The sequence below is a fragment of the Nannobrachium achirus genome (genome assembly GCF_963921795.1).
Source record: "Nannobrachium achirus genome assembly, chromosome: 20".
Lineage (NCBI taxonomy): Eukaryota > Metazoa > Chordata > Actinopteri > Myctophiformes > Myctophidae > Nannobrachium > Nannobrachium achirus.
The window spans coordinates 18,817,849-18,843,899 of record NC_137827.1 but is presented as its reverse complement, the minus strand read 5'-3'; the positions used below and the strand labels follow the sequence as shown (position 1 = coordinate 18,843,899).

At 41.7% G+C, this 26,051-nt stretch overlaps 1 protein-coding gene across 1 annotated transcript in view; it reads left to right on the top strand.

Annotated features, from left to right (window-relative positions):
• Positions 1-252: 252 nt before the first annotated feature.
• The window catches only part of LOC308305582 (signal-induced proliferation-associated 1-like protein 1), a gene marked incomplete at its 3' end in the record, with an annotated part of 94,817 nt that continues 69,018 nt past the window's right edge, over positions 253-26,051 (top strand). The window contains exons 1-8 of the mRNA XM_080750395.1: positions 253-472; positions 13,505-13,725; positions 14,361-14,738; positions 18,186-18,443; positions 19,049-19,186; positions 20,084-20,264; positions 21,093-21,311; positions 22,580-22,710. Of these exons, the coding sequence (XP_080606521.1) occupies positions 325-472; positions 13,505-13,725; positions 14,361-14,738; positions 18,186-18,443; positions 19,049-19,186; positions 20,084-20,264; positions 21,093-21,311; positions 22,580-22,710 (1,674 nt within the window). The 5' untranslated portion in view covers positions 253-324. The remainder of the gene's footprint in view (positions 473-13,504; positions 13,726-14,360; positions 14,739-18,185; positions 18,444-19,048; positions 19,187-20,083; positions 20,265-21,092; positions 21,312-22,579; positions 22,711-26,051) is intronic.

Below are 26,051 nucleotides of genomic sequence, written 5' to 3'. Positions count from 1 at the left end.
AGAATTCTCGTTTAAAACATCGTTGAGTTTTACTATCTAACATTCTCTTTTTATCTGTTTTTCCCAGGTTTGTTTCACATTTGGAAGAGAGATTCCGAAGAGAAAGCTGAATGCCACCGCGGATCCGCCAAACGGATGCAAGCTTTGAGGACTGAAGAGGTGGCCTCGCACCGCGTCCCCTGCCTGTCCCCTCTCCTGTGACCCCCCACCCCCCCCACCCGTCTACCCCCTTTTCTCCTGAGGGTCCCAGCTGCTCATGAGACCAGGGAAAGGCGTGCCCCCGCCACAGAGGCGGCCATGCCTGCCTGCTGCTGAGTGCCACCCATGACCAGTCTGAAGCACCTGCCCATGGAGCGCACCGTGGGCGGCTCGGTGCCCGCCACCGACGAGTTCTACACCAGCCGCCACCTCCGCATGGTCAACGGAGGAGGGGCGGGGGTCCCGGAGAATGTCCATCCCTCTGGGGCTCCAGGTTAGGACCCGTCACCAGGGGTGTCACAAGGGGGAGGAAAGTGGGACTGAGTTACCAGGGCCCAAGGTGGAGGGGCCCTAGCAACTTTAGCTATTGAAAAATAGCAGATATACAAGCTCACAGCGCGGCACCGAGTGCCGCGCTGCGAGCTTGTAGATCTGCTATTTTTTAAAAGTCGTGAAATTGTGTGCAAATCTTTGAATAGTATTTTTTAAGCGGACATTTGTAACTAAAATTCTGCTTCTGGGGGTGGGGGGTCCCTGGAACTAAATGTTTTGAGATGGGGTTCTGTGGCCAAATACATATCATCTTGGAGGTCCTTGACATGAAAAAGTTTGAGCACCACTGACATGGAAACATAGGTTTCTTGCACACATTTTTTTCAATTTTTCAAAAATAGCAGATCTAGTGCCGCGCTGCGAGCTTGTATATCTGCTATTTTTCAATAGTTAACATTCATGGGGGGCCCGCAGTGAATCCTTGTACCCAGGGCCCAGAATTTGGTGTGACGCCCCTGCCCGTCACTATATCACTCACTAAGTAATTTAGTCCATGGGCCGTATGAGATGTCGGTATCCCAAAGGTGGCAAAGGTTACAGTACCATGCATTTTTGAAAAGCTCTATATCTGTAGATTATATTTTAGTATGATAACCCTTTCTGAGACACAGCTAAATTGGTGTTATCAGCCGCTAGAGTTTAGTTTGACCCCTCATTTGCTACTTAAAGCAAATTATTTTTTTGCTTTGGACTAATTCAGTGCTTTAAAAAAAAAATCTTTGATCATTTTATTGTCTAATCAGGCTTTTAGGAACACACAGGACAGTTTTTGAATTGCTTGATTCAGTATTTATTTGATATTTGAATTGCTTGATTCAGTATTTCTTTGATATTTAACCGTGATAGATTCAATGAAAATACCCGTCCTTTATTCTGGTGACTCCTGACACCCTCAGAATACGTGAGCAGGCCATGTTTTTTCCAATAATTCTTTTCATTTATTTTTAATCGTTATTTATTTATTTATTATTATTATTTAAAAATAATAAACCAAAGAAAATAAAACATGGCCTGCTGCTCACGTATGCAGAGGGTGAATCAAGCAATAAACCCTTTTGCAAATCCCGCCCCATTCTGCCCTGTTACTATGATGGGACATTAACCCTGGGCAGATTGTTTTTATAGTGGAAGTGGATGGGATTTTTTTCCCCTTCATAGCCTCATTACAGCTATATAAAGTACCAAAGGAAAAACACCTAGGTGATATTAATAAAAAGGGAAGACAAAGGTACAGTAGTTACATTGCAAAACAGGGGATTTACCCGAAAATATATGTTTTAATTTGTTTAATCCCAGTGGGACAGAATCCTCTTTGCAGATTCTTTTATAGTGGTAGTGGATGCGATTTTTTTTCCCTTCATAGCCTCATTACAGCTATATAAAGTACCACAAAAAACACATCTACGTGATATTAATAAAAAGGGAAGAAAAAGGTACAGTAATTACATAGCAAAACAGTAGTTTTCCCCCGAAAAATAAATGTTTTAATTAGTTTAATCCTCTGGATCAGAGATAGAAAGAGAAGCGCATTGCATCTTGGGTACTAGGAAGAGGACAGAGAGAATGTTTCTCCTCACATAATAGGCTGGCTTTTCGTAATTCTGCCCATTTAAATTATATGTACCCAATCGTGACTCTTAGACCATTGATAAGGTACATGTGAACTAGTTTGTTGAAGCTTATTCGTTATGATGAGCGAGATCGCTTGACGCTTGCCGTCGCTATCACCGTACCGGCCGATCTCCGTGTCGCGCACTGCGGACAGTTTTTGAAAGGCTGAAGCAACATTCTCCACTGCACAAACTCCACCCCCGATAGCAAAAAGTGAATGTTTTTTTCTGGTTGGCCAGTCAGGGAGTCTCAGGGACCAATCAGAAGGCTGACAAACGGTCTATTCAAAAACTGTCCTGGGTGTTTCCAAAAGCCTGATTAGATGATAAAAAGACCAAAAGGTTTTTTTTTTTAAGTGAAATATCCCTTTAAAGTTCTTCATGTGCTGTAGCATCGCAATAATTTCAACCACTTTATCCATTTATTAACTTTTTCTCTGCCATTTTAAACATAGCTGTAGTAAGCAGCTGCCAAATTGTCCTTACCTTTTAACGTGGGCACGCGCACGCATCGTGCACAATCTGTGCGCGACTCATCTAGTAGACGTGTAGACTCGGTGACAAGCTTTCGAATACAAAAAACCCCATTGAAAAAGACATATCCGTTGCCACGCTGTATCTCTGCTTATCAGCCAGTGTTTACATGAAAAGGCATTGAAAAAAGCCAACTGTGCGCTATGGTAACACGTGGACACGTTCGCGCACAAAACGCACGATATGTGCGGGGATCATAATCCAGGCGTGTAGAGACTGGATCAAAGTTTCCAAACGCAAAAATCCGTTTGAAAAACGAGCGTTCCATCGCCCAGTAGCTTCCACTTCTGTTACACAGTAAACCAATGGAGGCGGGACTATGGCCCAGGCTCAGACTGGATACGGAAAGCTGGATCCGGTCCAGACCGGAAATGACCGGATACAGTTAGGGGGGCGGGCCTAAAGAGCCAGAATCAGCGAAAATCTGCGCTAATACTTTTAATCCTTTCATAATGATTAAAGCTAATTAAACTTTGCGGGCTCTACGGGCATGGCAGCGCGGTACAGCGGGAAATCTACGGTCTCTACGGGGATCGCGAGGTATAGAGGAGGAAAAAATCCTAAAAAAGAGCCTTAGTTTTTGAGGTACCCCTACCCGGGGTAGAACAAAACGCGACATAGTTTTTTCATATCTTTAGGATGTCCCCTTCATGAAATGGATTGTCCCAAGTTTTACTTTGACTGCAAAAGTCATGAAATTGATCCATGAAGGGACTCATCACATAGGCAAAAAAACGCCTATCCTGAAAGATGGAGTTCCAAGTCAATACTTTGTCATTTTCTACCTGCAGGTTGTTTTTACCTCATACTTGCACAGATGGTCCACAGGTAGTGTCCTTACATCCCAGAACAATCAGAATGCAAAAATATGGTTCTGTTTTGAATCTGCAGCCTTTTATATAAGGACTTTCTATAGGCGGAAATTACATTTCTAAGGAATGTTCCCCTGTAAGTCTGGTGATAATCTTCTATAAGGGGTAGAACAAAACGCGACATAGTTTTTTCATATCTTTAGGATGTCCCCTTCATGAAATGCACTGTCCCGAGTTTTACTTTTACTGCCAAAGTCATGAAATTGTTCCATGAAGGGACTCACCACATACTGTAGGCAAAAATCGCCTACCCTGAAAGATGGGGTTCCAATTCAATCCTTTGTCATTTTCTACCTGCAGGTTGCTTTTACCTCATACTTGCACAGATGGTCTACAAGTAGTGTCCTTACATCCCAGAACAATCAGAATGCAAAAATATGGTTCTGTTTTGAATCTGCAGCCTTTAATATAAGGACTTTCTATAGGCGGAAATGACATCCCTAAGGAAAAATCCCCTGTGATCCTGGAGATAATCTTCTATAAGGGGTAGTACAAACCCTGACAGTGTTTTTACTTGTCCTCTTCATGAAATGGATGGTCAGTAGCTTTACTTTTACTGCAGAAGTCATGAAATTGATCCATAAAGGTACTCACCATAAAAAAGCTTACCCTGAAAGATGGAGTTCCAAGTCAATCCTTTGTCATTTTCTACCTGCTGGTTGTTTCATCTCATATTGCACAGATGGTCTACAGGTAGTGTCCCTACATCCCAAGGGGGAGGCTCTCTCCATTCCGACATGTCGCCACTCCGAAATGGACTTCTTATTGTCGGAGTGGCGACACCAGACAATTGTACAAGTCCCTCTGATCCGAGTCCAAGTCGAGTCACAAGTCATTTGGTCCAAGTCTCAATCAAGTCTCAAGTTGTTCTGTTGTGGGCAAGTCAAGTCGAGTCGAGTCAAAGGTTATGTCAAGTCGCGTCGAGTCGAGTAACAAGGTTGTCATTTCAAGTCGCGTCGAGTCGAGTCGCGCCGAGTCGAGTCACAAGGTTGTCAAGTCAAGTCAAGTCACAAGGTTGTCAAGTTGAGTAAATGATACCTCTGTGACCATAACTATTAGGTAATTAACATTCAGTAGGAAAAAAACAGTAGCCTAACACCAAGCCTACCCTCTGACCATAATCTATCATGGCAGAGGTTCTCAAACTTTTAAATTCCGAGGTCTCTCTGCTCTCTCCCCTAGAACCAAATGGATTTGGTTGTACACTGTCAGTACAGACCTGTAAGGGTCAATTTAGACCCCTGGTATATCCTCTGAAAAAAGAAAAAAAAAATAGACTACAAAACTGCTACAGGCCTATTGCTTTAAAAACAAAAACAAACAAGACACAATAATCTTAACGTGCATGCTTTGTTTTGTACTATAGTACTGTGCCTGAGTACTGTGCCTGATGAGTCATTTCTCATCAGGCACAAATTTAGCTGCCTACTCCACGACACGTGCATCATTTGTTTTGCTGGCATGGGGTCCCATTCATGACCGCAAGTAACCCCAAGTTACACCAAATTTCGTAACCCGTCGTAAACTATAGAATGACTACGCAACCACCACAGGCTGGCAACACATTTCTGGTCGGTCACATTTGTCAGTGTAACATTACGGGCCATGTTGCGTGGATGCATGCCTCTTCAGGCTCCTGACGCTCCAGCGAAAAGCTCCCAAGAATAACAGTGGAGTGGAAAACTTGTCAAAGGCTAAATGAAAAGGAATAAAGCTTTTGCGTGGGAGTTATTTAGTGAAGTTCTTAACCCTGCTGACGACTGGATGTATGTTATGAAAAGTGAGAAAGTGTTGGAAGACGGAGGCTTGCTACCATGAATGGATTATTTATGCAGTCACAGATCAACGTTCGTGACAGTGGTGAGTGACATTGTTGTCTTATTAATGTTCAAAACACGATTGACCGACAGTATATCACCAACACACACATGCACACGCGCACACACACTTAGTTCTAATGTTATCTTCTTATGTTTCACTTGTCTTCATGCGCAGTCTTCAAGTGGCGGATAAAGTTTGACTCTGTTTACCATCGGAGTGGAAGTTTTTATATGCAAACTGCACTACTTTTAGAACTGCAGTGGAGGGCTCGGGGGCAGCAGTAGCCATTCGTGCTGTGTGTGTCTGGTGCCCGGTCTGATCATAGTGTTTGTCTGCTTCCGTGCTTGTGCTCTTGCTTACATGCCTGTCTCAATCAATCAAATCAATCAATCAATAAAAGTGTGAACCTAGCGTGGCGTTCAGTGGCGTAGCGGCAAGTCGTCCGAGTCAGCGTGTCTCAAGTCGAGTCGAGTCGGGAGTCATTGTCTTCCAAGTCAAGTCGAGTCTCAAGTTTTTGTCCTTATGTCCGATCAAGTCGCAAGTCGTCAAAAATATGACTCGAGTCCGAGTCAAGTCGAGTCATCATGACTCGAGTCCAATTGTCTGGGCGACACTCCCATGGGCCTAAGGTTTAGTGTTAGGGGTAGAGATAGGGTTAGTGTCGGAATGCAGACATGTCGGAAAGGAGACATGTCGGAGTGGAGAGATGCACCCATCCCAAGGCCTAATTCTCTTCACCTCAAAAGCAGCAAACATATTGTTCTATAAGCAGTCTATGGTATTCAGACTTAAATGCAGTACATTATATATGTAAGCCTATATTCAGTAGAATACACTACACTTTGTGCGCCATTCTTAATGCCAAATAATCAGCAGCCTTTTCTCATTTTCATTTATTTCTTTTTCAATCAACAACTATTTTGAGCAGTGTAAGGGAGACTGACCAATGTTTGATTATTTGGCATGCAGTAAGCCAAAGATTCTCAGATCCTGAAGTTCATGAATGTGCTTCGCCAGCTTGTTGAAAGCTTTTTGCTTATTCTGAACAGGCTGCTTGTTGCATTGCATCCAGTCAATGCATGCCATGCTAGAAGACTCTCACACAAAGCCACTCCCAATGTATTTGTAATATCAGACATTGGGATGTATCGTTTTCTATCCCATGACCAGCATGCATGAAAATGGCAGCTATTCCAAGGAGTTGTTGACTGACATAGTAGGCCCTCACTCTCTATGGCCTAAAAAAGAAGGCAAAGGGCCAGGTGTGTTCTAGTCTTGATGAGCTCCGTTGTATTCTTGCATCAACGACAGACATGCCAGTCTCACACCTGCCTCCCACTGAGGATATTTTTGAATGTTCAACAGGCTATGTACCAAACTGGTACAGTATATGGTGCCACAATCATGTCCCCAAACCCCTTTTGTGGAATCCAGTTGGGAAGGGTTGGATGCTAAAGGATACATCACTAAAGCCTGTCCTGTTCAAAAAATAGCCTGCACCAAGCAGTAAGAGACCTCACCCAACTCTACTGCTATGATAAGGATTGTTGCAGTCAAAGTAGTACGTGCCTCAATGTCTCTCTGTGGGATTGTGTTGTACATAATATTGCTCCTGTATTTACAGTACATTGCCTGTAAACTAAAATAAACAAGAAATGACACAATCCTTTTATACCAGCTTGTGCCTTGTGGACCAGCCTTGACTGTAGAGCATTGTAGTGGCCCTTGGTTGTAATCCACTGGGAACTGAATTCCTTCTTACCGTTTATATTATAATAATATATACCATCATACCATATTTATTACCATAACATAAATAGTAAGACTGAATTCAATTAATTCATTGACCAGCCATTGACCAATAGATACACAGCCGATTACGTCACGAACAAACTCCTGACAAAATTATGTCTGAATTTGGGAGATTGGTCAGTCCCCCTCACACTCAAATTAGTTGTTGATATGAAAATATTGAAAAAGAAATAAACGAAATAAATTAAAATGAGAAAAAGCTGCTGTTTGATTATTTGGCATGCAGTAAGAATGGCACACATACGGTATATAGAAAAACTCCTGATTCACAATACAAGCATATTATGACATATTCTTCTGGTTTATTTTGGTTGTTGGTGTATTCCCTATTGACAATCTGAATGGAGTTTGTTAATTTGTATTGATAATGAGCACCTTATCGATCCTGCTTATTGACCCATGGGCTTTTATCGAGCCCACTGTTGAGCGCTTTATAATATTTTGTGGGAAGATGTGAGATGTGAGATTCTGAACAGAACTGGTATCTTTTTGCATTGGCCAGTTGTTGTGAGTCTGAGTTTGTCTATGAGGATGAGAATAGACAAAAGTAAAAAATATTGTCATTTAATATCTTTAGAAAATCATTCATTAGTGTGCAGTAAGTGTTAAATGGCTATATATTATGAATAGTACTGTAACAATGTATTAATCGCCTCTTGTCTTGATTATTTAAACATGATGTCATGGGCCGCTATGCTTAATAACAAGCTTGATAATCCCAAAGCTTATTGATACCGGGATATCAAGTTTGTAGTAGGCCCTTGTTTCCAGCTCCTTCCCTACCAGTAAGTGGAAATGGTGTATGATTAACTTGTGGGGATATTTCTGCCCTTTCTTGGTAAATCACTTTTTTGCATTCTGATTATTTTGGGATTTAAGGACGCTACCTGTAGACCATCTGTGCAAGAATGAGGTAAAAACAACCAGCAATAGAAAATTACAAAGGATTGACTTGGAACTCCATCTTTCAGGGTAGGCGTATTTTTTGCCTATGTGGTGAGTCCCTTCATGGATCAATTTCATGACTTTTGCAGTAAAAGCAAAACTACTGACCATCCATTTCATGAAGAGGACAAGTAAAAGTTATGAAAAAACTTTGTCATAGTTTGTACTACCCCTTATAGAAGGATTACAGGGGAATTTTCCTTAGGAATGTCATTTCCGCCTATAGAAGGTCCTTATATAAAAGGCAGCAGATTCAAAACAGAACCATATTTTTGCATTCTGATTGTTCTGGGATGTAAGGACACTACCTGTAGACCTTCTGTGCAAGTATGAGGTGAAAACAACCTGCAGGTAGAAAATGACAAAGGTTTGACTTGGAACTCCATCTTTCAGGATAGGCGTTTTTTTGCTTATGTGGTGAGTCCCTTCATGGATCAATTTCATGACTTTTGCAGTAAAAGCAAAACTCGGGACAATCCATTTCATGAAAGGGACATCCTAAAGATATGAAAAAACTATGTCGCGTTTTGTTCTACCCCGGGTAGGGGTATGGTCAACTTCTGGCCTATTTTTTCCTCTACTAGTATGAGTTAAAACAGCAGCTGTAGCCCCTTAGAGATTTGTGTTCTCATGGTGCTACTCGGCACCATAAATGAATGTATGTCTGCATGTTTGTTCTGTGTAATGTTTATGTGTTTGTTTTGTTTTTTGTTTGCTTTTACTCACCACCCCGAATGTGTCTTGTATTTAATTTTCTTTGATTTCAAGTGGTATTGCTATCAATCTGAATGTAAACATTATAGCTGTGTGTTACCCCAGGTGGATGTTGAATTTTCCATTGACAGCCGATATACTCCTACTAGCCAGCTGCGAATATTAGTTAACCTTACTTCAAGCATAATATGTCTAATCTAAATATTACATCCTGGAATGTTAGAGGCTTAGGCCAACCCATCAAGCTCAGAACAGTTCTAACACATCTAAAAAAACATAAAACTTCTATTGCCTTATTACAAGAAACTCATATGACCTCAATAGAACACTTAAAGCTTAGACAGGGCTGGGTTGGGCAGGTTTATTCGTCCTCATTCAGATCTAATAGTAGAGGAGTTGCTATTATTATTGATAAACAAACTCCCTTCATATTTGAAACCCAAATACTTGACTCAGAGGGCAGATACATTTTAATTGCTGGTACATTGTTTGGTCAGCATATAACACTGTTGAATGTATATGCACCTAATGAGGATTGCCCTGAGTTCATGGCTGAGATGGTTACACTGTTTAGCTATCACTGTAAAGGTGTGGGCTTAATTGCCGGAGATCTTAATCTTCTCATGAACCCTCTTATTGATAAGGCACCTCCTGCAGCGGTGAGATCAAGATCCTCCATAGCCCTCAATGGGCTGTGTGAGGAAGTTGGACTCATAGATGCATGGAGAGAGCTCAATCCTATGTCCAGAAATTATACCTTTTTTTCAAACCCACATAAATCCTTCTCAAGATTAGACTATTTTTTAATTCCAAGTAGTATGGTCCACTCAGTATCAAAATGTGACATAGGACAGATAATCATCTCGGATCACGCTCCCATCTTTCTTGACATTAAGTTGACCCAACCCAAGCCCCAGGCTAAGAGCTGGAAGTTTAATACTTCATTGTTAAATGACACTGATTTTGACTCATATTTTAAGAAGATAATTATTGATTTCTATAACGATAACAAACATTCAGGGGTGACCGCATCCACCTTATGGGATGCAGCAAAAGCTACTTTTCGTGGCTACATAATTTCATATGCTTCATTTAAAAAAAGGAGTCCCAAAAGGCCAGAACAATACTAGAGAACCAAGTAAAACACTTGGATGCAATAAATAAATGTAACCCTTCAGATGAAAATCGGCAGGCCTTCTCAATTGCTAAAGCTAAGCTGGAACTTGAATATGTTAATGACACTAAAAAGTTATTGCTATTTTCTAGACAAAAACACTATGAATTTAATAATAAAATAGGAAAATTGCTGTCATATCAACTTAAAAAAGAACAAGCAGAACGTGAGATCAAAGCAATTAGGACACATAATCAAGTCATTTCATATGACCCGATTGAGATTAATGACGCTTTTTTTACGTTTTTTAATAACCTTTATCAAGCACATATTTCTCCAGCCAGTGAAAATATTGACTCTTTTCTACAAGCTGCTAACCTACCCAAGGTTACTCTTGAAGAACGCTTGCTTTTAAATACCCCATTTTCATCTGAAGAAGTCTATGACACCATTAAGGCAATGTCTGTTGGGAAAAGTCCTGGCCTTGACGGACTCCCTGTAGAATTCTATGTACATTTCTGGTCTGATTTACAGCCACTTTTTATGCCTATGGTAAAGGAATTTGCTGACTGCAATATTATCCCAGGTTCTATGAAAGAGGCAGCGATCACACTTATTAAAAAAAAAGACAAAGATATGCATGAATGTTCATCCTATAGGCCAATTTCACTCCTTAATGCAGACTATAAAATCCTCGCCAAGCTTTTAGCTAAGCGATTGGACCTTGTTCTTCCATCTCTGATAAAAAATGACCAGACAGGCTTTGTTAAAGGTCGCCATGGTGCTGACAACATACGCCGCCTGGTAAATATAATTGACTATGTAAATAAGAGTGGAGGTGAATCCGCAATTATATCGCTTGATGGAGACAAGGCCTTCGATCGCGTGGACTGGAGCTTTCTCCTCTCCTCCCTGGCACATTTCGGTCTCGGCCCCATGTTCATAAACTGCATAAAAACATTATATAGTTCTCCAACAGCACAAGTTTTCACAAATGGCTTTCTTTCAAAAAAAATTAAACTGGCGAGAGGGACTAGGCAAGGATGTCCGTTATCCGGTTCTTTATATGCACTCGTCGCTGAATCATTTGCCCAATCAGTTAGACTGAATCACAATATTAAAGGCATAGTTGCCGGAAATTCGGAGCATAAGATTTCTTTATATGCCGATGACACCTTACTATTTATATCTAATTTAGACCAATCAATTCCAAATTTACTATCCATAATTAACTTATATGGCTCCCTTTCCGGCTATAAAATAAATTTATCAAAATCTATTCTTTGTCCACTTAACCATAACGACGATGACAGATTTAACACTCTGTCTCCTTTTAAACATACAAAAGAAGGCTTTACCTATCTTGGTGTGTGTATCTCTCCAACACTTGATAACTTATTCAACCGCAACTACACACCGCTTGTGCAAAGAATCAAGGAGGACATCGATGTATGGACCAACTTACCTCTAACACTTATAGGTCGGATAAATGTAGTAAAAATGAACTTATTACCAAGATTAAACTACTTATTTCAGTCATTACCCTGTCCCATTCCAGCATTATTCTTTAAAAATGTAAATGCAGATATTTCTAAATTTCTCTGGAACCACAAAAAAGTGCGAATCTCTTTGGCCACTTTATGTAAACCATATAAAGAAGGAGGTTTAGCTCTGCCTAATCTTGAGTTATACTACTGGTCGGCTCAAATTAAACGAATGACTGAATGGTTTCATGATTCGGAAGACTCTCTTTGGAAACCAATAGAATCCCAATTCAGTCACCCAATTCCGCTAAAATCTATTCCATTTATAAACAAGACTCTGGCAGGGCCGAATAAATCCTTCGTAATTAATAGTATCTTATCAGTTTGGCCAAATTGTAAGAAATACTGCAAAATTAACAAGCATATATCTGTACTTTCACCCATTTCTCATAATCCCGATTTACCAGCAAGCTTAAGTGAGAAAGGTTTACATAGGTGGACAATTAAAGGCGTTAACAATCTGGGTTGTCTATTCAGAGACATAGATATGAAATCCTTTTCAGAGGTAAAGGAAGAATATGGTTTGTCCTCTGCAAACCTGTTTCAGTACTTACAGGTGAGACATCTTTTACAATCCTTGATTAAGAAAAACATATTTAGATTTCAAGTAGACGAAATAGAAAAAATGTTTTTCAGCAATCAATCTATGTCTAAATTTACGTCAAAGATCTATAAAATTCTTAATGGTAGAGTGACTTCATCCTTCCAACCTCTGAAAAGGCTATGGGAATTAGACTTAAATCTAACTATAGATCAAGAAACATGGACAATGATATGTGCAAAAGTAAACCCATCTTCGCTTCCGGCTAGAGTAGTGGAACACAACTATAAATTTATTTTCAAAACGTTTTTAACTCCAGTCTGTTTAAACAAAATGTCCCAGGAGTATTCGCCATTATGTAATAAATGTAAATTAACTTTGGGCACATATTCACACATGTTCTGGTTTTGTTCCAAAATTAAACCCTTTTGGCAAACAATTCATGCTTCAATTGAAAAGATATTTAAGTCAAAACTGAGGAAATCTTCTATTCTATACCTCTTAGGAGTGGATCTAAATGTACCCATGAGCTCTTCACATCGGAAGCTGTTTGATTTTTTTAGGTTTTTGGCCAAAAAATGCATTTTGACGTTATGGAAGACTGATGAAATCCCAAACGAACATATGTGGATGGCCCAAATAATGTCTTTGTTACCCTTGGAGAGGCTTAAGTATGAAATGCAAGACAAGGCAGAGGTGTTTCTCGAAGTATGGTCCCCCTTCTTAGATTTTCTAGAAGGGGGCAACTGATTTAGGTTGGCTTATGATCCTTGTATGTAAGTCTGGTTATGATAATATGATCGACATCCCACCACCATGTACGCACACGCATGATAAGGCACTGCAGGATTCTGGCCCGTGCCGCACTGTTCAGATGGGGGTAGAGGATAACAGTAGTTTTCTTTCTCTTCCCATGGGGGCGGTGAGACATGGGCGAGAGTTCCTTGTGCCCCCCTTCTCTTTTTTCTGTTTTTGAAGCTTTTTACCACTTGAGATGTATATATACTTTTTTTTCCTCCCCCGTTATTTGTCTATTATCTGTATGTATAATTTCTCGTATGTCTTTTGTCTTTTGTGTAGGTCCAAGTCTGTTAGTCATGTTTGTCTGAAAAAAAAAACCTGAAAAATAAAAAATAACAAAAAAAATAAAACAGCAGCTGGCGCTTGTACATCTGCTAATTTTGAAAATGCTTTAAAAACGCGTGTTGTAAGCTTGTAGATCAGCTATTCACGCCATTTGAATATATATCTTTTTTAAGTACGGTATACAATTATTAAATATGTCAGCAATGTCTTTGTAAACTTAAGATATTTATCATGTATCTGACCTGTGAATTGTTTGATTACAAAGCCCTCAAAGGCAAACCGAAGTAACTTTTGTATTCACACAATATGTTCCAACGTTCAATGTAAAAAAAATCACAATTAAATCGTTAATCGCAATTACTCGTATGACCGGCGACTAGGTACGGGAGTCCCTAAGATGGGCGTGCGGGCGCGCGTGGCCGACTGGCCCCCGAGGAAAGACTTCGGAGGGGCCTTGCTGTGGCATCCAAGGCTGGACCCCGAGACGTCGGCGGCGGCGCCCGGCGGCGGACCCGGCCACGTGAAGCTGGGCCACACGCTCAGCCCCCAGGACTCGTCCATGCTCAGGAACATCCACAACTCCCTGAAGAACAGGTCCCAGGTAGGGCTGCAAGCCTGCAACTAACCAATATTTTCATAATCGATTAAAGGGGCACTCCACCACTTTTCAACCTATCTTCATATAATAGGTCCTCACTAATGTTCATGATAAACAATTTTTTTCTACTCAGTTTGGGTCTCATAGGAGAGCTGTGGGTGGGTCAAATCCTTCCTACCGGTGACATCATCAATGGGAAATGCAAGCTAATAAAAACTGCAGGCTTTCTATTCCTGAAAAAGTTGCAATGTTAAAGTGGAAGCCATTGTTCTCGTGATAATAAAAATCTTTTTTTTTTTTCAAAAATATTATTTAATTTCTTTTTTTTTTGGTCAAACGATGATGTCACCGGTAGGAAGGATTTGACAGCTCTCCTATGAGACCCAGACTGAATAGAAAAAAATTGTGCTATTTTATCATGAACATTAGTGAGGACCTATTATATGAAGACAGGTTGAAAAGTGGTGAACTACTCCTTTAAGTATTATTACTCATCATTACTTTAACCATTATTTTATGCTTCAACTATAAAAAAAATAGCTTGTAGATCTGCTATTTTTACTAAAATAGTTGGCAACTCATTTAATAATCGATTCGATTGCGATTAATCGCTGAATCGTTGCACCCCTTAAACCCAGGCCCAGTCCAACAACTACAGCCCTGACAGCCGCTACCTGGCGCCCGGGGAGTACCGGGGCCCCGTGCACAAGAACCCGCGGCAGCGGCGCATCCGCCAGCGGAGCAACAGCGACATGACCATCTGCGAGCTGGAGGGCAGCGGGGACAGCGGCGAGGACTGGGGCCCCGCCGGGGCGGGGACCAAGTGGTCGCCGCTGCACCGCGAGTACGGCAGCACCTCCTCCATCGACCAGCACGGTACGGCGGCGCATGGCGAGAGCTTCTTCCAGATGTTGAAGGGCTACCAGGGCGAGAAGGAGGACCAGAGGAGCCCCGCACCCGAGAGGCTGGAGGAGCTGCTGAGCGTTGCCACCAAACAAGCCGCCGCCGACCTACAGGTTAGGGTATTCACCAAATATTCGAATATCAAAGTCATTATTCGACGTTGTTCACCGAAGTCGAATATTCTCTAATTTATTTATTTTTTTGTCAATGGCCCTGGTGGATGAATTTGTTAATGCTCTATACCAGGGGTTCTCAACCCTTTTTAGGCTGTGACACCCAAAATAAACATATTTGAACTGGGGACCCCCACCCTGACAAGCACTTGGAATTGTACTGTGACTCGGTTCCACAGATAAATATTGTGAGCATGTAGATTAGGGCTGCACGATTTTGGGAAAATATCTAATTGCGATTTTTCAGACTAATATTGCGATTGCGATTTTATTCGCGATATTTATATATCTATTTTAAGGTAGGTAAAAAAACAAAAAAAGGTTGATATACCGGTAATAAATTATTTTAACCAAAGAAAATCACTTCACTACCTTAAGTCTAGCTTCTGTTGAATATTTATTGTGTAATACATTTAAAAATAAATTGATTGTTTCTAACTAGGCTAATTGGCAATCATGCAAATGGTTTGATTCAGTTCAGTTAAATTTCCAAAAGAACCCTTTTATTTTGCTTTAGCAATATAAAACGTTTTTTTATATTCAGAAAAATCTCAGTAATAATGCCTCTCATTGTCAAGGAGTACCATATGTCGCTGCCTTGCTTTCATCAAGGCAAAAAATGCACCATAAGACACACACCCAAGAGTTTCACATGTGGCTGGGGCAGGCTTGCCAACACTCCTGAATTCGTCAGGAGTCTCCTGAATTTTGACCCCATCTCCTGCCTTGCTCCTGAATACATCTACTAAGTTTCGGGGGGAGGACCTCCAGACCCCCGTTTGTGGAGTTACAAGCCCCCCTCAACTACCCCCAAAGAATCTCCTGAATTCTGACTGTCTAATGTTGACAAGCCTGGTGCTGGGGACGGAGGAGGGGAGCAACTACTGTACCAAAACATCACATTCACTTTCGCTTTCAGTTTACGACAAACGGGAGCTTTTAATCTATGCACAAGGATTGAAGGATGTTATATTTATAATGATTACAAGAACATTCACTACCTGTAGCTTTGGAGTACTCCTTTGGAACGGAAATAAACTTTTACGTGCTGTTAGACAGACAGCCTCTCCTCCTCTTGAGAATGGAGCAACAATTCTGTCGGCTAATCCGCGGTGCGGCGCGGGGATGCACAGCTATAGGCAATTAAAGACACCACAGTTTGATTTGATCATACCGTAGTTAATTATGAAGCGATTTCGAAAATTAAAACGTCTCCATATTGCTTGGGAAGTCTACTTTCTAAATAAATAAACAAAACGGCCTTTGCGATTCGCTAATCGTGAGATTTCAAATCGCGATTTCGGTTTGAAAACGATTAACCGTGCAGCACTAATGTAGATTGGCTGCTGGGGACGGAGGAGGGGAGCAACGACTGTACCAAAACATCACATTCACTTTCGCTTTCAGTTTACGACAAACGGGAGCTTTTAATCTATGCACAAGGATTGAAGGATGTTATATTTATAATGATTACAAGAACATTCACTACCTGTAGCTTTGGAGTACTCCTTTGGAACGGAAATAAACTTTTACGTGCTGTTAGACAGACAGCCTCTCCTCCTCTTGAGAATGGAGCAACAATTCTGTCGGCTAATCCGCGGTGCGGCGCGGGGATGCACAGCTATAGGCAATTAAAGACACCACAGTTTGATTTGATCATACCGTAGTTAATTATGAAGCGATTTCGAAAATTAAAACGTCTCCATATTGCTTGGGAAGTCTACTTTCTAAATAAATTAATGAAAATCACCAGAACGGCCTTTGCGATTCGCTAATCGTGAGATTTCAAATCGCGATTTCGGTTTGAAAACGATTAACCGTGCAGCACTAATGTAGATTGGCTATTTTCACAATGTTCGCCTCTTGCTTGTTTAATATTTGACAGTTTGGACAGTCCTGTCGAATATTTGACTATTCGAATACTTTGAGGTCGAATAATTCGAATACTAAAAATCAAACCTCGGTTCGAAGTGAAGCGGTGAATTCTTATTCTATGTGTTCTAGAGCTATGAAATCTGTGTTCTAGATTTATACATTCTATCTTCTAGATCTATACTTTCTATGTGCTCTAGTTCTATATTTTCATGAATTCTGAATGAATTAATGATTTTGTCTGGAGGGCCAAATTGTCATGTGAAGCTTGACCAATCCTCAATTCTGCATGCACGGGACAGACATGGGACAGACATGGGACAGACAAATCCACACCTTGGAAGCGGCTTTCACCGCTTCAAAAATCACTATTCGTGAATGCCCTACTACATGTTAGTACCTGTCACAATCACCTACAAGTTAGTACCTGTCACAATCACCTACAGGTTAATACCTGTCAGTGGTGTAAAGTAACTAAGTACACTTACTTATGTACAGTTTTGAGGTATCTGAACTTTACTTGAGTATTTCCAATTTCCAATACTTTTACTTCTACTCCATTACATCTTGGATCCAGATATTGTACTTTTACTCCACTACAATTGTTTGACAACTTTAGTTACAAGTTACTTTGCAGATATAAATTATAATATTATAAAACATACATTAATCCACTTTAGCCCTATTTTATACCTTGGCTATTTGAAAATAGCCCATCTACAAGCTCATGTTGTGAGCTTGTAGATCTGCTATTTTCAAACATTTTGTACGTTTACCTTTGATACTTTGACTGCATTTTTAAACCAATACTTTTATACTTTTACTTAGTACATTTTTAATTCCTGACTTTTACTTGTAACAGAGTGTTTCTATACTGCAATTAAAACATTTTAACACTCATCTTTTCTTTTCTCTATTTACAATCTAAAGAACCCTTGTTGTAAAAAAAAGTTGTCCTTTAAAGGCCTGAGGCTGATTCTACGAATGACCTAGTCTTAATCAGTAGTTCTCACACTTTCAACACACGTAACGTCCAAAAATAGCAGATATGCAAGCCTCTTGACACGCGGTGAGCTTATAAATCTGATATTTTTGAATAGCCAATGCTAAAAGCTAACATGACACAGATGCTTAATCACCTGATCACGTACTCTTCAGAATAGCTTCCGTTTGTCTTAGTGACACTAGCCACTCAATGCACTGTGAGCTTGTAGATCGGCATTTTTTTTTTATATATACAATTATTAAATGGTTGGTCTGTTTTGGCACGTTATTTATTTCGATTATTGCTACCGGTCATTGTCAGTCATTTGTTTACGTATATTTAAGTTATTGATCATCTGCCCTGTGCAATTGTTGTCTACGAAGCCTGAAAGTCCAACTTGAACATCATTTCTATTCATATCATCTTCCAATATTCAATGCCACAAAACCAAAAATGAATCGTTTTACCGCAATTCCTTGTAAAACAAATAAATCTATCAAAAAAATAAATTCACCTTATTTATATCCCAGGAGGATGTACCCGACGGGCCGTCCCCTCCGAAGGCCAAAGAGCGAGAGAAGCCCAAGAGACGTTCGAAATCGGAGACCGGGGGCGAGTCCATCTTCCGGAAGCTCCGGCACGTGCGCGGCGAGTCGGACTCCCCCAGGGCGGGCTCGGACGCCGAGGACGGCCGCTCGGAGGAGGCGTGCCCCCCCCTCAAGCCCTGGAGCTGCCAGAAGGGCTTCTCACATTACGACGTGCAGAGCATGCTGTTCGACCTCAACGAGGTTTGTTCCCTTTGCTTGTTTATTCCATTAAGAACTGGAAATGCCATTTACGTATTATTACTTTAACCAGTATTTTATGCTTTAACTATTGAAAAATAGCAGATATACAAGCTCACAGCGTGGCACCGAGTGCCACGCTGTGAGCTTGTATATCTGCTACTTTTTTTTATTTATTTTTTTATCATGAAATTTTTATGAAAAGTCTTTTGGGTTTCTGTTGTGTGTCTGTTGTTTCTATGTCAGTGGTGCTGAAACCCTTTCATGTCAAGGACCCCCAAAATGATATGCATTTGGCCACGGACCCCCATCTCAAAATATTACATTCCAGGGACCCCTCAGAAGCAAAATTTAAGTAACAAATGATCGTTCTAAAAATACATATATTCAAAGGTTTGCACACATTTTCACGACTTTTCAAAAAATAGCAGATCTACAAGCTCGCAGCGGGGCACTCGGTGCCGCGCTGTGAGCTTGTAGATCTGCTATTTTTCAATAGCTAAAGTATACAACAATTCCAGGTCTTAATGGGGTATTACATCACATATCGATGTTATCGCTTGTATCTCACTTAATCCAAAACCCCTGATTATCGGTGGTCCTTGCAGGTCATCCAGTCGCGGCAGACTGCTGCCGGCAGGAAGAAGAACACCATCACAGGCGCGTCGGCCGCCGCCGAAGCCTCGGCCACGTCCACGCTCTCCTCCACCCACAGCCTGCCCTACAGCTCCCCCGGTGGCAGCCAGGTGACTGACTCCCCTTCTCCACTATAGGGCCGAATCAGAACACAGAACCAGAACTTTCCAGAACCAAGAACTTTAAAGAACCTGTGAAGTTCCGGGACCAAGTTCTGCTTACGTTTTCATATTACCAGAACTGGGAAGGTCCCAAAAAAGAGCAGCAGCGCTGCTGGCCCCGCCCATAGGTTCCCAGAAATACATCAAGAGCAAAAGTTCCCAGAACCTTCTGAAACCGGGCCGTGTGCAATGGAAACAAAACCAGAACCAAAAAAATGGGTTCAGGTTCTGGAACGTTCTGGTTCTGCCTCGCAGTGGAAAAGGTGCTTAACACCAGAACATTACTGCGTGGAAACTGACTCTCATACGTACTTGGAGCTGAGACTGTATCGTAATACCATCAGTGTATTCCATTCCTCAGCAACACTGTCGGGGAGTGGTTACTGCACTGATAAATGCTGTTGACATTGCATTGATATCAGCGTATTATGTTGATGTCGTAACGGTACTGGGATTGTATTTCGTTCCTGTCATTTGGAAACCATAGACAGTACTGTATGTCGTCACTGTCGGGTGAAAACCTTGTAGGCCTATGTGCAAAACCCTTCGTTTTGCATTTATCATTCGAAAAGTAAAATATAATATAATATAATATAAGTAAAATAATATAAGTAAAATAGTGAAAATAGCCGATCAACAAGCACACAACGCCTCGCACCGCGAGGCGTTGCGTGCTTGTAGATCTGCTATTTTCACTAGTCTTGTGCGACAATTATGATGAAGCAGGGCTTTACTGTAAGAAACAATCTACACATTTGAAACTTGGAGATTCAAGGTTTCTGCCCGACAGTGACGATGTACATTAATAAACTCCACATCAGTAAAGGTCTATGTTTCTCCATCCAGGAGGAGCTAAACGCCAGGGACAGCCCCGGCCTGGAGGTGGGCGGCGGCGAGGAGCAGAGCAACGAGATCCTGCTCAGCTGCCCCTGCTTCCGCAACGAGATCGGCGCCGACGGCACGGGCAGGCAGAGGATCGGGGGAGGGGGGGCGGGGGTGCCCCCCAGGCTGGCGGCCGGCGCTGGCGGTATGGCCATTATGTTCCCAAAACTTTCACTTCTCAGGATTCATATTCAAAAGTAGCAGATCTTCAAGCTCAAAACACTTCGCTTCGCGCTGTGTTTCAAGCTTGTCAATCCGCTACTTTTGATGCTTCTGTCTGAAGCCTCTATCATAGTCCAAGGTGAAGAGTTATCACCTCACGGTGGTGTAGTTTTCTAGCTATCACCTTGGCTTTGTTATACATTTTAGGTGATGGCTAGAAAACTACACGGTGAGGTGATAGCTCTTCACCTTGGACTATGATAGAGGCTTGACGCTGTAGTATGATCAAGTAGGGCGTTAACTCAATTCAGAACCATTAACGAGAGATGACGAGATTATTTTATAAGCCCTCAATGCCTCAATGTTATTGACATCTACCAAAGGTCACATTCAAACAAGCCTTGCAATGGAATGGATTATCGCGGTCACTTACTGTAGTTTTTCGCCCTGGGTTACAAGAGATCCTCCCGTACATGGTAGACAAAATTGTCCTCCGTCATGCACTGGGATCAATTCACCTTTTATTTGTCGAGCTGCATATCCGGTACATTTAAACCCTCTATATTTGGTAAAACAGATCTGGAAATAACGTACTTGATAGTCTTTTTTTCACTGTCTACCAAATCTCTTTGCCAAAAAACAACGAGTTGGCGACGCGTTGTGAACTTGTATGTAGATCAGCAATTATTTGGCAAATGTTCCGCCCCAGGATAATGCATGTGAGGGGATATTTTGATTATCGCGATAATATCCTAAATTCCTTTCGTCACAATAATCGAGACATGACATTTTCATATGGTCCCATCCCTAGGGGGAAGTTCAGGGAGCCTGAGTTCCGGGGACGGTGGCGGAGGAGGGAGCAGCACGTACGAGACGACTGCGGCCAGCTCCCACTGCACCAACGCTGGGGTGGCGGTGCTGGAGGGCCCCAAGGAGGGCCCCAGCACGCTCAGCGACAAGGGCAAGCACTACATCGTGGAGCACGTGGACCTGGGGGCCTACTACTACCGCAAGTTCTTCTACCTGAGGGGTGAGAGATGGACTTTGTTTGGAAACCATATACCCGTATATCGTCGTTGTCGGGTGCTATTGTCCATACCCGTTCGTTTTGTATTTAGCATTTTGAAAATTATTTAAACCAGTGTTTCTCAACCTTTTTTCTGCATGGGCACACTTTTCATGTCCCAAGAATCCATGGGCACACCAACATACTATGGGGGTGTAAATATCGTCACTGTCGGGAGGAAACCTCGCACTGCAAGGCGTTGTGTGTTTGTAGATCAGCTGTTTTCACTAGTTTAAATCATTTTTAAAATGATCAATACAATACTGGCTTTCAAGCAGTTTCAAGGGGCACACTGACCCTTCTCAAGGGCACACCAAAGGTCCCCAGGCACAGTGGTTGAGAAACACTGATTTAAACTAGTGAAAATAGCCGATCTACAAGCACAATTGTTGATGCGTGCTTGTTAATCTGCTATTTTCACTAGTTTTGTGCGACAGTTTTGTGAGAGATGGGGTGAGAGATGGACTTCACGCCTTTCTTTTATTTGTGTGTGCTTGTTAGTCAATACATGCATGGAGGTTTGATAGGCATAGCAGTGGGTGTGGTTTTCTGGTGCCACTAAGAAATTAAATCGGCCATTCATTTCTCACAGAATCAAAGGTTTTATGGTCATGATTCGCCAGGATCCTGGATGGCTTGATTCCAGACTTTAAATAATTAGTATAAATATTTGTGTAAATCTCTATGGGAAAAAGGGTCTTTTAATTTATGTTTTGCCCTATACTATACTGTACACACTTCTATACACAACACAATGGACAATCTGCACCCAAAATAGCCCCCATTAAACATGATTGTTTTAAAATGATTGTTTTAAAATGATGATGGCTCAGAACATTGCTGTTTTTGCAGATTAATACAAATCCTTTTAATGGGAGCTAGGTATTTTTGGATCCAGCACCCATCCGATTTGGTTTAGAGATGTGCCCGTTATTGTGTACTTTGACCCTTTAAAACCGGCTAAGCATTTATTTTGGAACACTGGAACTACTTGGGGTTAGGGTTTTAAAAATGGTGTCTCCCTCCCCAGAACACTGGAACTACTTTGGGTTAGGGTTTTAATGGCGTCTCCTTCCCCAGAACACTGGAACTACTTTGGGTTAGGGTTTTAATGGTGTCTCCTTCCCCAGAACACTGGAACTACTTTGTGGTTAGGGTTTTAATGGTGTCTCCTTCCCCAGAACACTGGAACTACTTTGGTGTTAGGGTTTTAATGGTGTCTCCTTCCCCAGAACACTGGAACTACTTTGGGGTGGACGAGGCTCTGGGTCCGGTGGCGGTCAGCCTCCGCAGGGAGAAGATGGAGGAGGACAAGGACCACGGACAACAGTACAACTACAGACTCATCTTCAGGACCAGTGAGGTGAGCCCTGGTCACTGGACCGGCCGCTGGCCTGCAGGTCTCCTGTGAGGAGAAAAAATAATTTTCAGTTGCCAAAACTGTTGGGTGGCAGGTTTTCCTCCAATCATGGTTGAGTGGGGGCGGGCCTTGGTGAGCTTAAGGCCCGCTGATCATGATTGAGGAAGGCCCCCGACCTGTCACCTACTGTACATGAAAACTGAAACCGAAACTTAAGTGAAATCACTTACCTTACCTTTAAATGTTATGTTTGTTTTTTTTGTTTTTTTTGTTTTTTAATGTTGTGATCATATTGTACTCAGTGCGTCCTTGAACAAGAGAGCTTGCACTCAATGGTCTTCCCTGAATGAACAAAGGTCAATAAAATATGTATATCAATATTATGAAACTGAGAAAACAGCCAGCACACAATAGAGCTCAGAAGTCTGACGTAATTTACACATCCTAGCTGGGTTGCATTTTTCCGCCCATTCGGAAATTTCCATCGTTTTTTTTTTTTTTTTTTATATCACGTCAAATAAGAACAAATAAACAAATGATCCTGGAGGTTTGACTCATATGGATATGAAGAAAACGCTAATGTTACTGCTGCCGAATTATTTAAAGTTTCACCAGAAACAAACTTTATCAAATATGAGTGACTGACTATCATTAACGAGAGCAACATCCGTTACAATATGAATATATTATATGAGACGATCTGCTTTCCAGTGCTTTCTCTTAGTAATACCATCATATCAAAATACGTTTAAACATGCAGTGGGATTATTTCTCTGCTCACAACCAAGTCATTAGTCTGAAGAAGCCTGTATCCATTGGGCCTGATGTGGTGAAGAAGAAAGAAATCATTATCATTTACTCTTGGAAAGCGAGGACAGTTTGGAAGGAAAATGTGAGGTAGCATTTGAGAAAAGATGTCTTAATTTCATGGTGTGTTTTTTTAACCACTTGAACACCAGCATCCCTATTGTGGGTGGGTACATTAGCCAGAAATATGCCAATCTACAAGCTCACAGCGCGTTGTGAGCTTGTAGATCGTCTATTTCTGTCGACGAGATTCGGTGTAGAAGGAAACGACGGCAGACATTTGGCAGCTCAGGTCTCTTTCGCTAATATAAGAATAGTAGGTTCCAAGTGCTTAAAATGACGTGTCCTCTTGGAATACAGTGAATCTGTGGCTTCTTTGAGGTTGTCTGCTGTCTATCTGTCTGCATGGTTGTCCTTCTGTCAGTCTGTCTGGCTCCCGCGGACCGCGCTGTTTCGTGCCGCCTTTTGAGCTTGTGGATCTGCTACTTTTGATGCTTTTGTGCGGCGTCGTAGGATGATGGAGTAGAACGTCAAATGTGCGAGAGAAAAAAAAACACACACAGTTCTAATACGGAGATAAAAGGTTTTCTGTCCCACAGCGATTATGCAAGCAGCCCCGAGGCTCCTTGGCTGTCTCACCACATCAGCACTGTGTGAATAAACTTCATCCCTCAGCCTCCCTGGGCGTCACTGTCACACGCACGCACGCGCGCACACACACACACACACACACACACACACACACACACACACACACACACACACACACACACACACACACACACTCACAACCTCACAGCTCCTCACTTCTACGTCCCTTTGGAACTAGCTCGTCATAACTCTTTTGCCCTTTTGCCACGGTTGTTTATTAGGTCGGTTGGTTATTTTTGCATTGAGTTGCTATCGAGGCAGATAAAACTTTATTTAAACTTTTTTTTTTGTATATGAATGCCCTACTGCAATCTCGAAACGCATGTCGAGGCGACCTGCTACCTTTCTCATTTATTTCTTGGACATATGAGGTTTCCACCCGACGGAGCAGATTTGGTTTGGGGTTTGAGCGTCCTTGGGGTTTATTTGTTGTAGCTAATTTCCCTCTTGAAGTCGACCACATTAACCCATTTAGGCCTAGACATTTTTAATGCTTTAACTATTGAAAAAATAGCACATATACAAGAAAACTTTGAGCACCACTAACATAGAAACATAGGTTTTTCAAAAAAACCCTAGAAGGATTTAGAATTGTGTCATAATATCCAAAGACTTGAACAAAGTTTCACGATTTTTCAAAAATAGCAGATCTACAAGCTCGCAGCGCGGCACTCGGTGCCGCGCTGTGAGCTTGTATATCTGCTATTTTTTAATAGTTAAAACATAAAATAATGCGTAATAATGCTTTCCCGGACTTTATGGATTAACCCTTTCGCCGTTATTTTGGGAAAACATTCAAAAAACGAGTTTTGATCCAGTAGTCTCTCTAGTACACCGCTCTGAGCCAGTAGAGCTAGTGGAGTCATGACCGTTTGAAGTGTTAAACGCTGCTGCTGTTGCACTGCTGCACTGCAGTGCCACCATATGTGTGCAATTTAGGCTCTCGCGTTGTGTGCTTGTAGACCTGCTATTTTCACTAGTCTTGTGCGACAGTCATGTATGATGAAGCAGGGCAATTTTAAACTTTGGGATACAAGGATGTTGCCCTACAGTGATGATATTTTAACTTTTCTTTTCTTTTCTTTTTCTTTTTTAGTTAATTAACTCCCCTACCTGTATCATATCATACTAACACAAAAGCACTAAAAGTGATACCTGGGAATTTGAATCGTGCCAGTTTTGGACATTGGAGGTTTCCACCCGACAGAGACGACATGTGAAGTTAACCCACTGTCGATCCACCATCTACTGTAGGGAACTTTTATTCATGATACATTATTATAACCCCCCCCACCCCACAACAAGCGACGCATTGTGAGCTTGTAGATATAGATCAGCTATTCTTGCTATTTTTTGTTGTATGATAAATTATATAGGGCTTAAGTGGTTAAGTTGGACTGTGTGTGTGTCTATGTGTGTCTGTCTGTCTTTGTGTATGTGTTTCAACCTCCACACTTCAAACCAACCCCCACACACACACACACACACACACACACACACACACACACACACACACACACACACACACACACACACACACACACACACACACACACACACACGGAGACCTGGAGAACACAGTCTCATTGTCAGTGGCTCGATCGCCCGGGGCCGGCAGGAGAGAAAGTGTGCGTCCGTTCCAGCTGCGTATGATAGACTAGTGATTGAGTTGACTCCCTGAAAACCTGCACAATGCGCTCTGTGTGTGTGTGTGTGTGTGTGTGTGTGTGTGTGTGTGTGTGTGTGTGTGTGTGTGTGTGTGTGTGTGTGTGTGTGTGTGTGTGTGTGTGTGTGTGTGTGTGTGTGTACAACACACCCTCCTACCACAGTGTTCTAAAGTAGCTACATTTACTCAAGTACTGTGCTGTAGTACAATATTTTGGTAC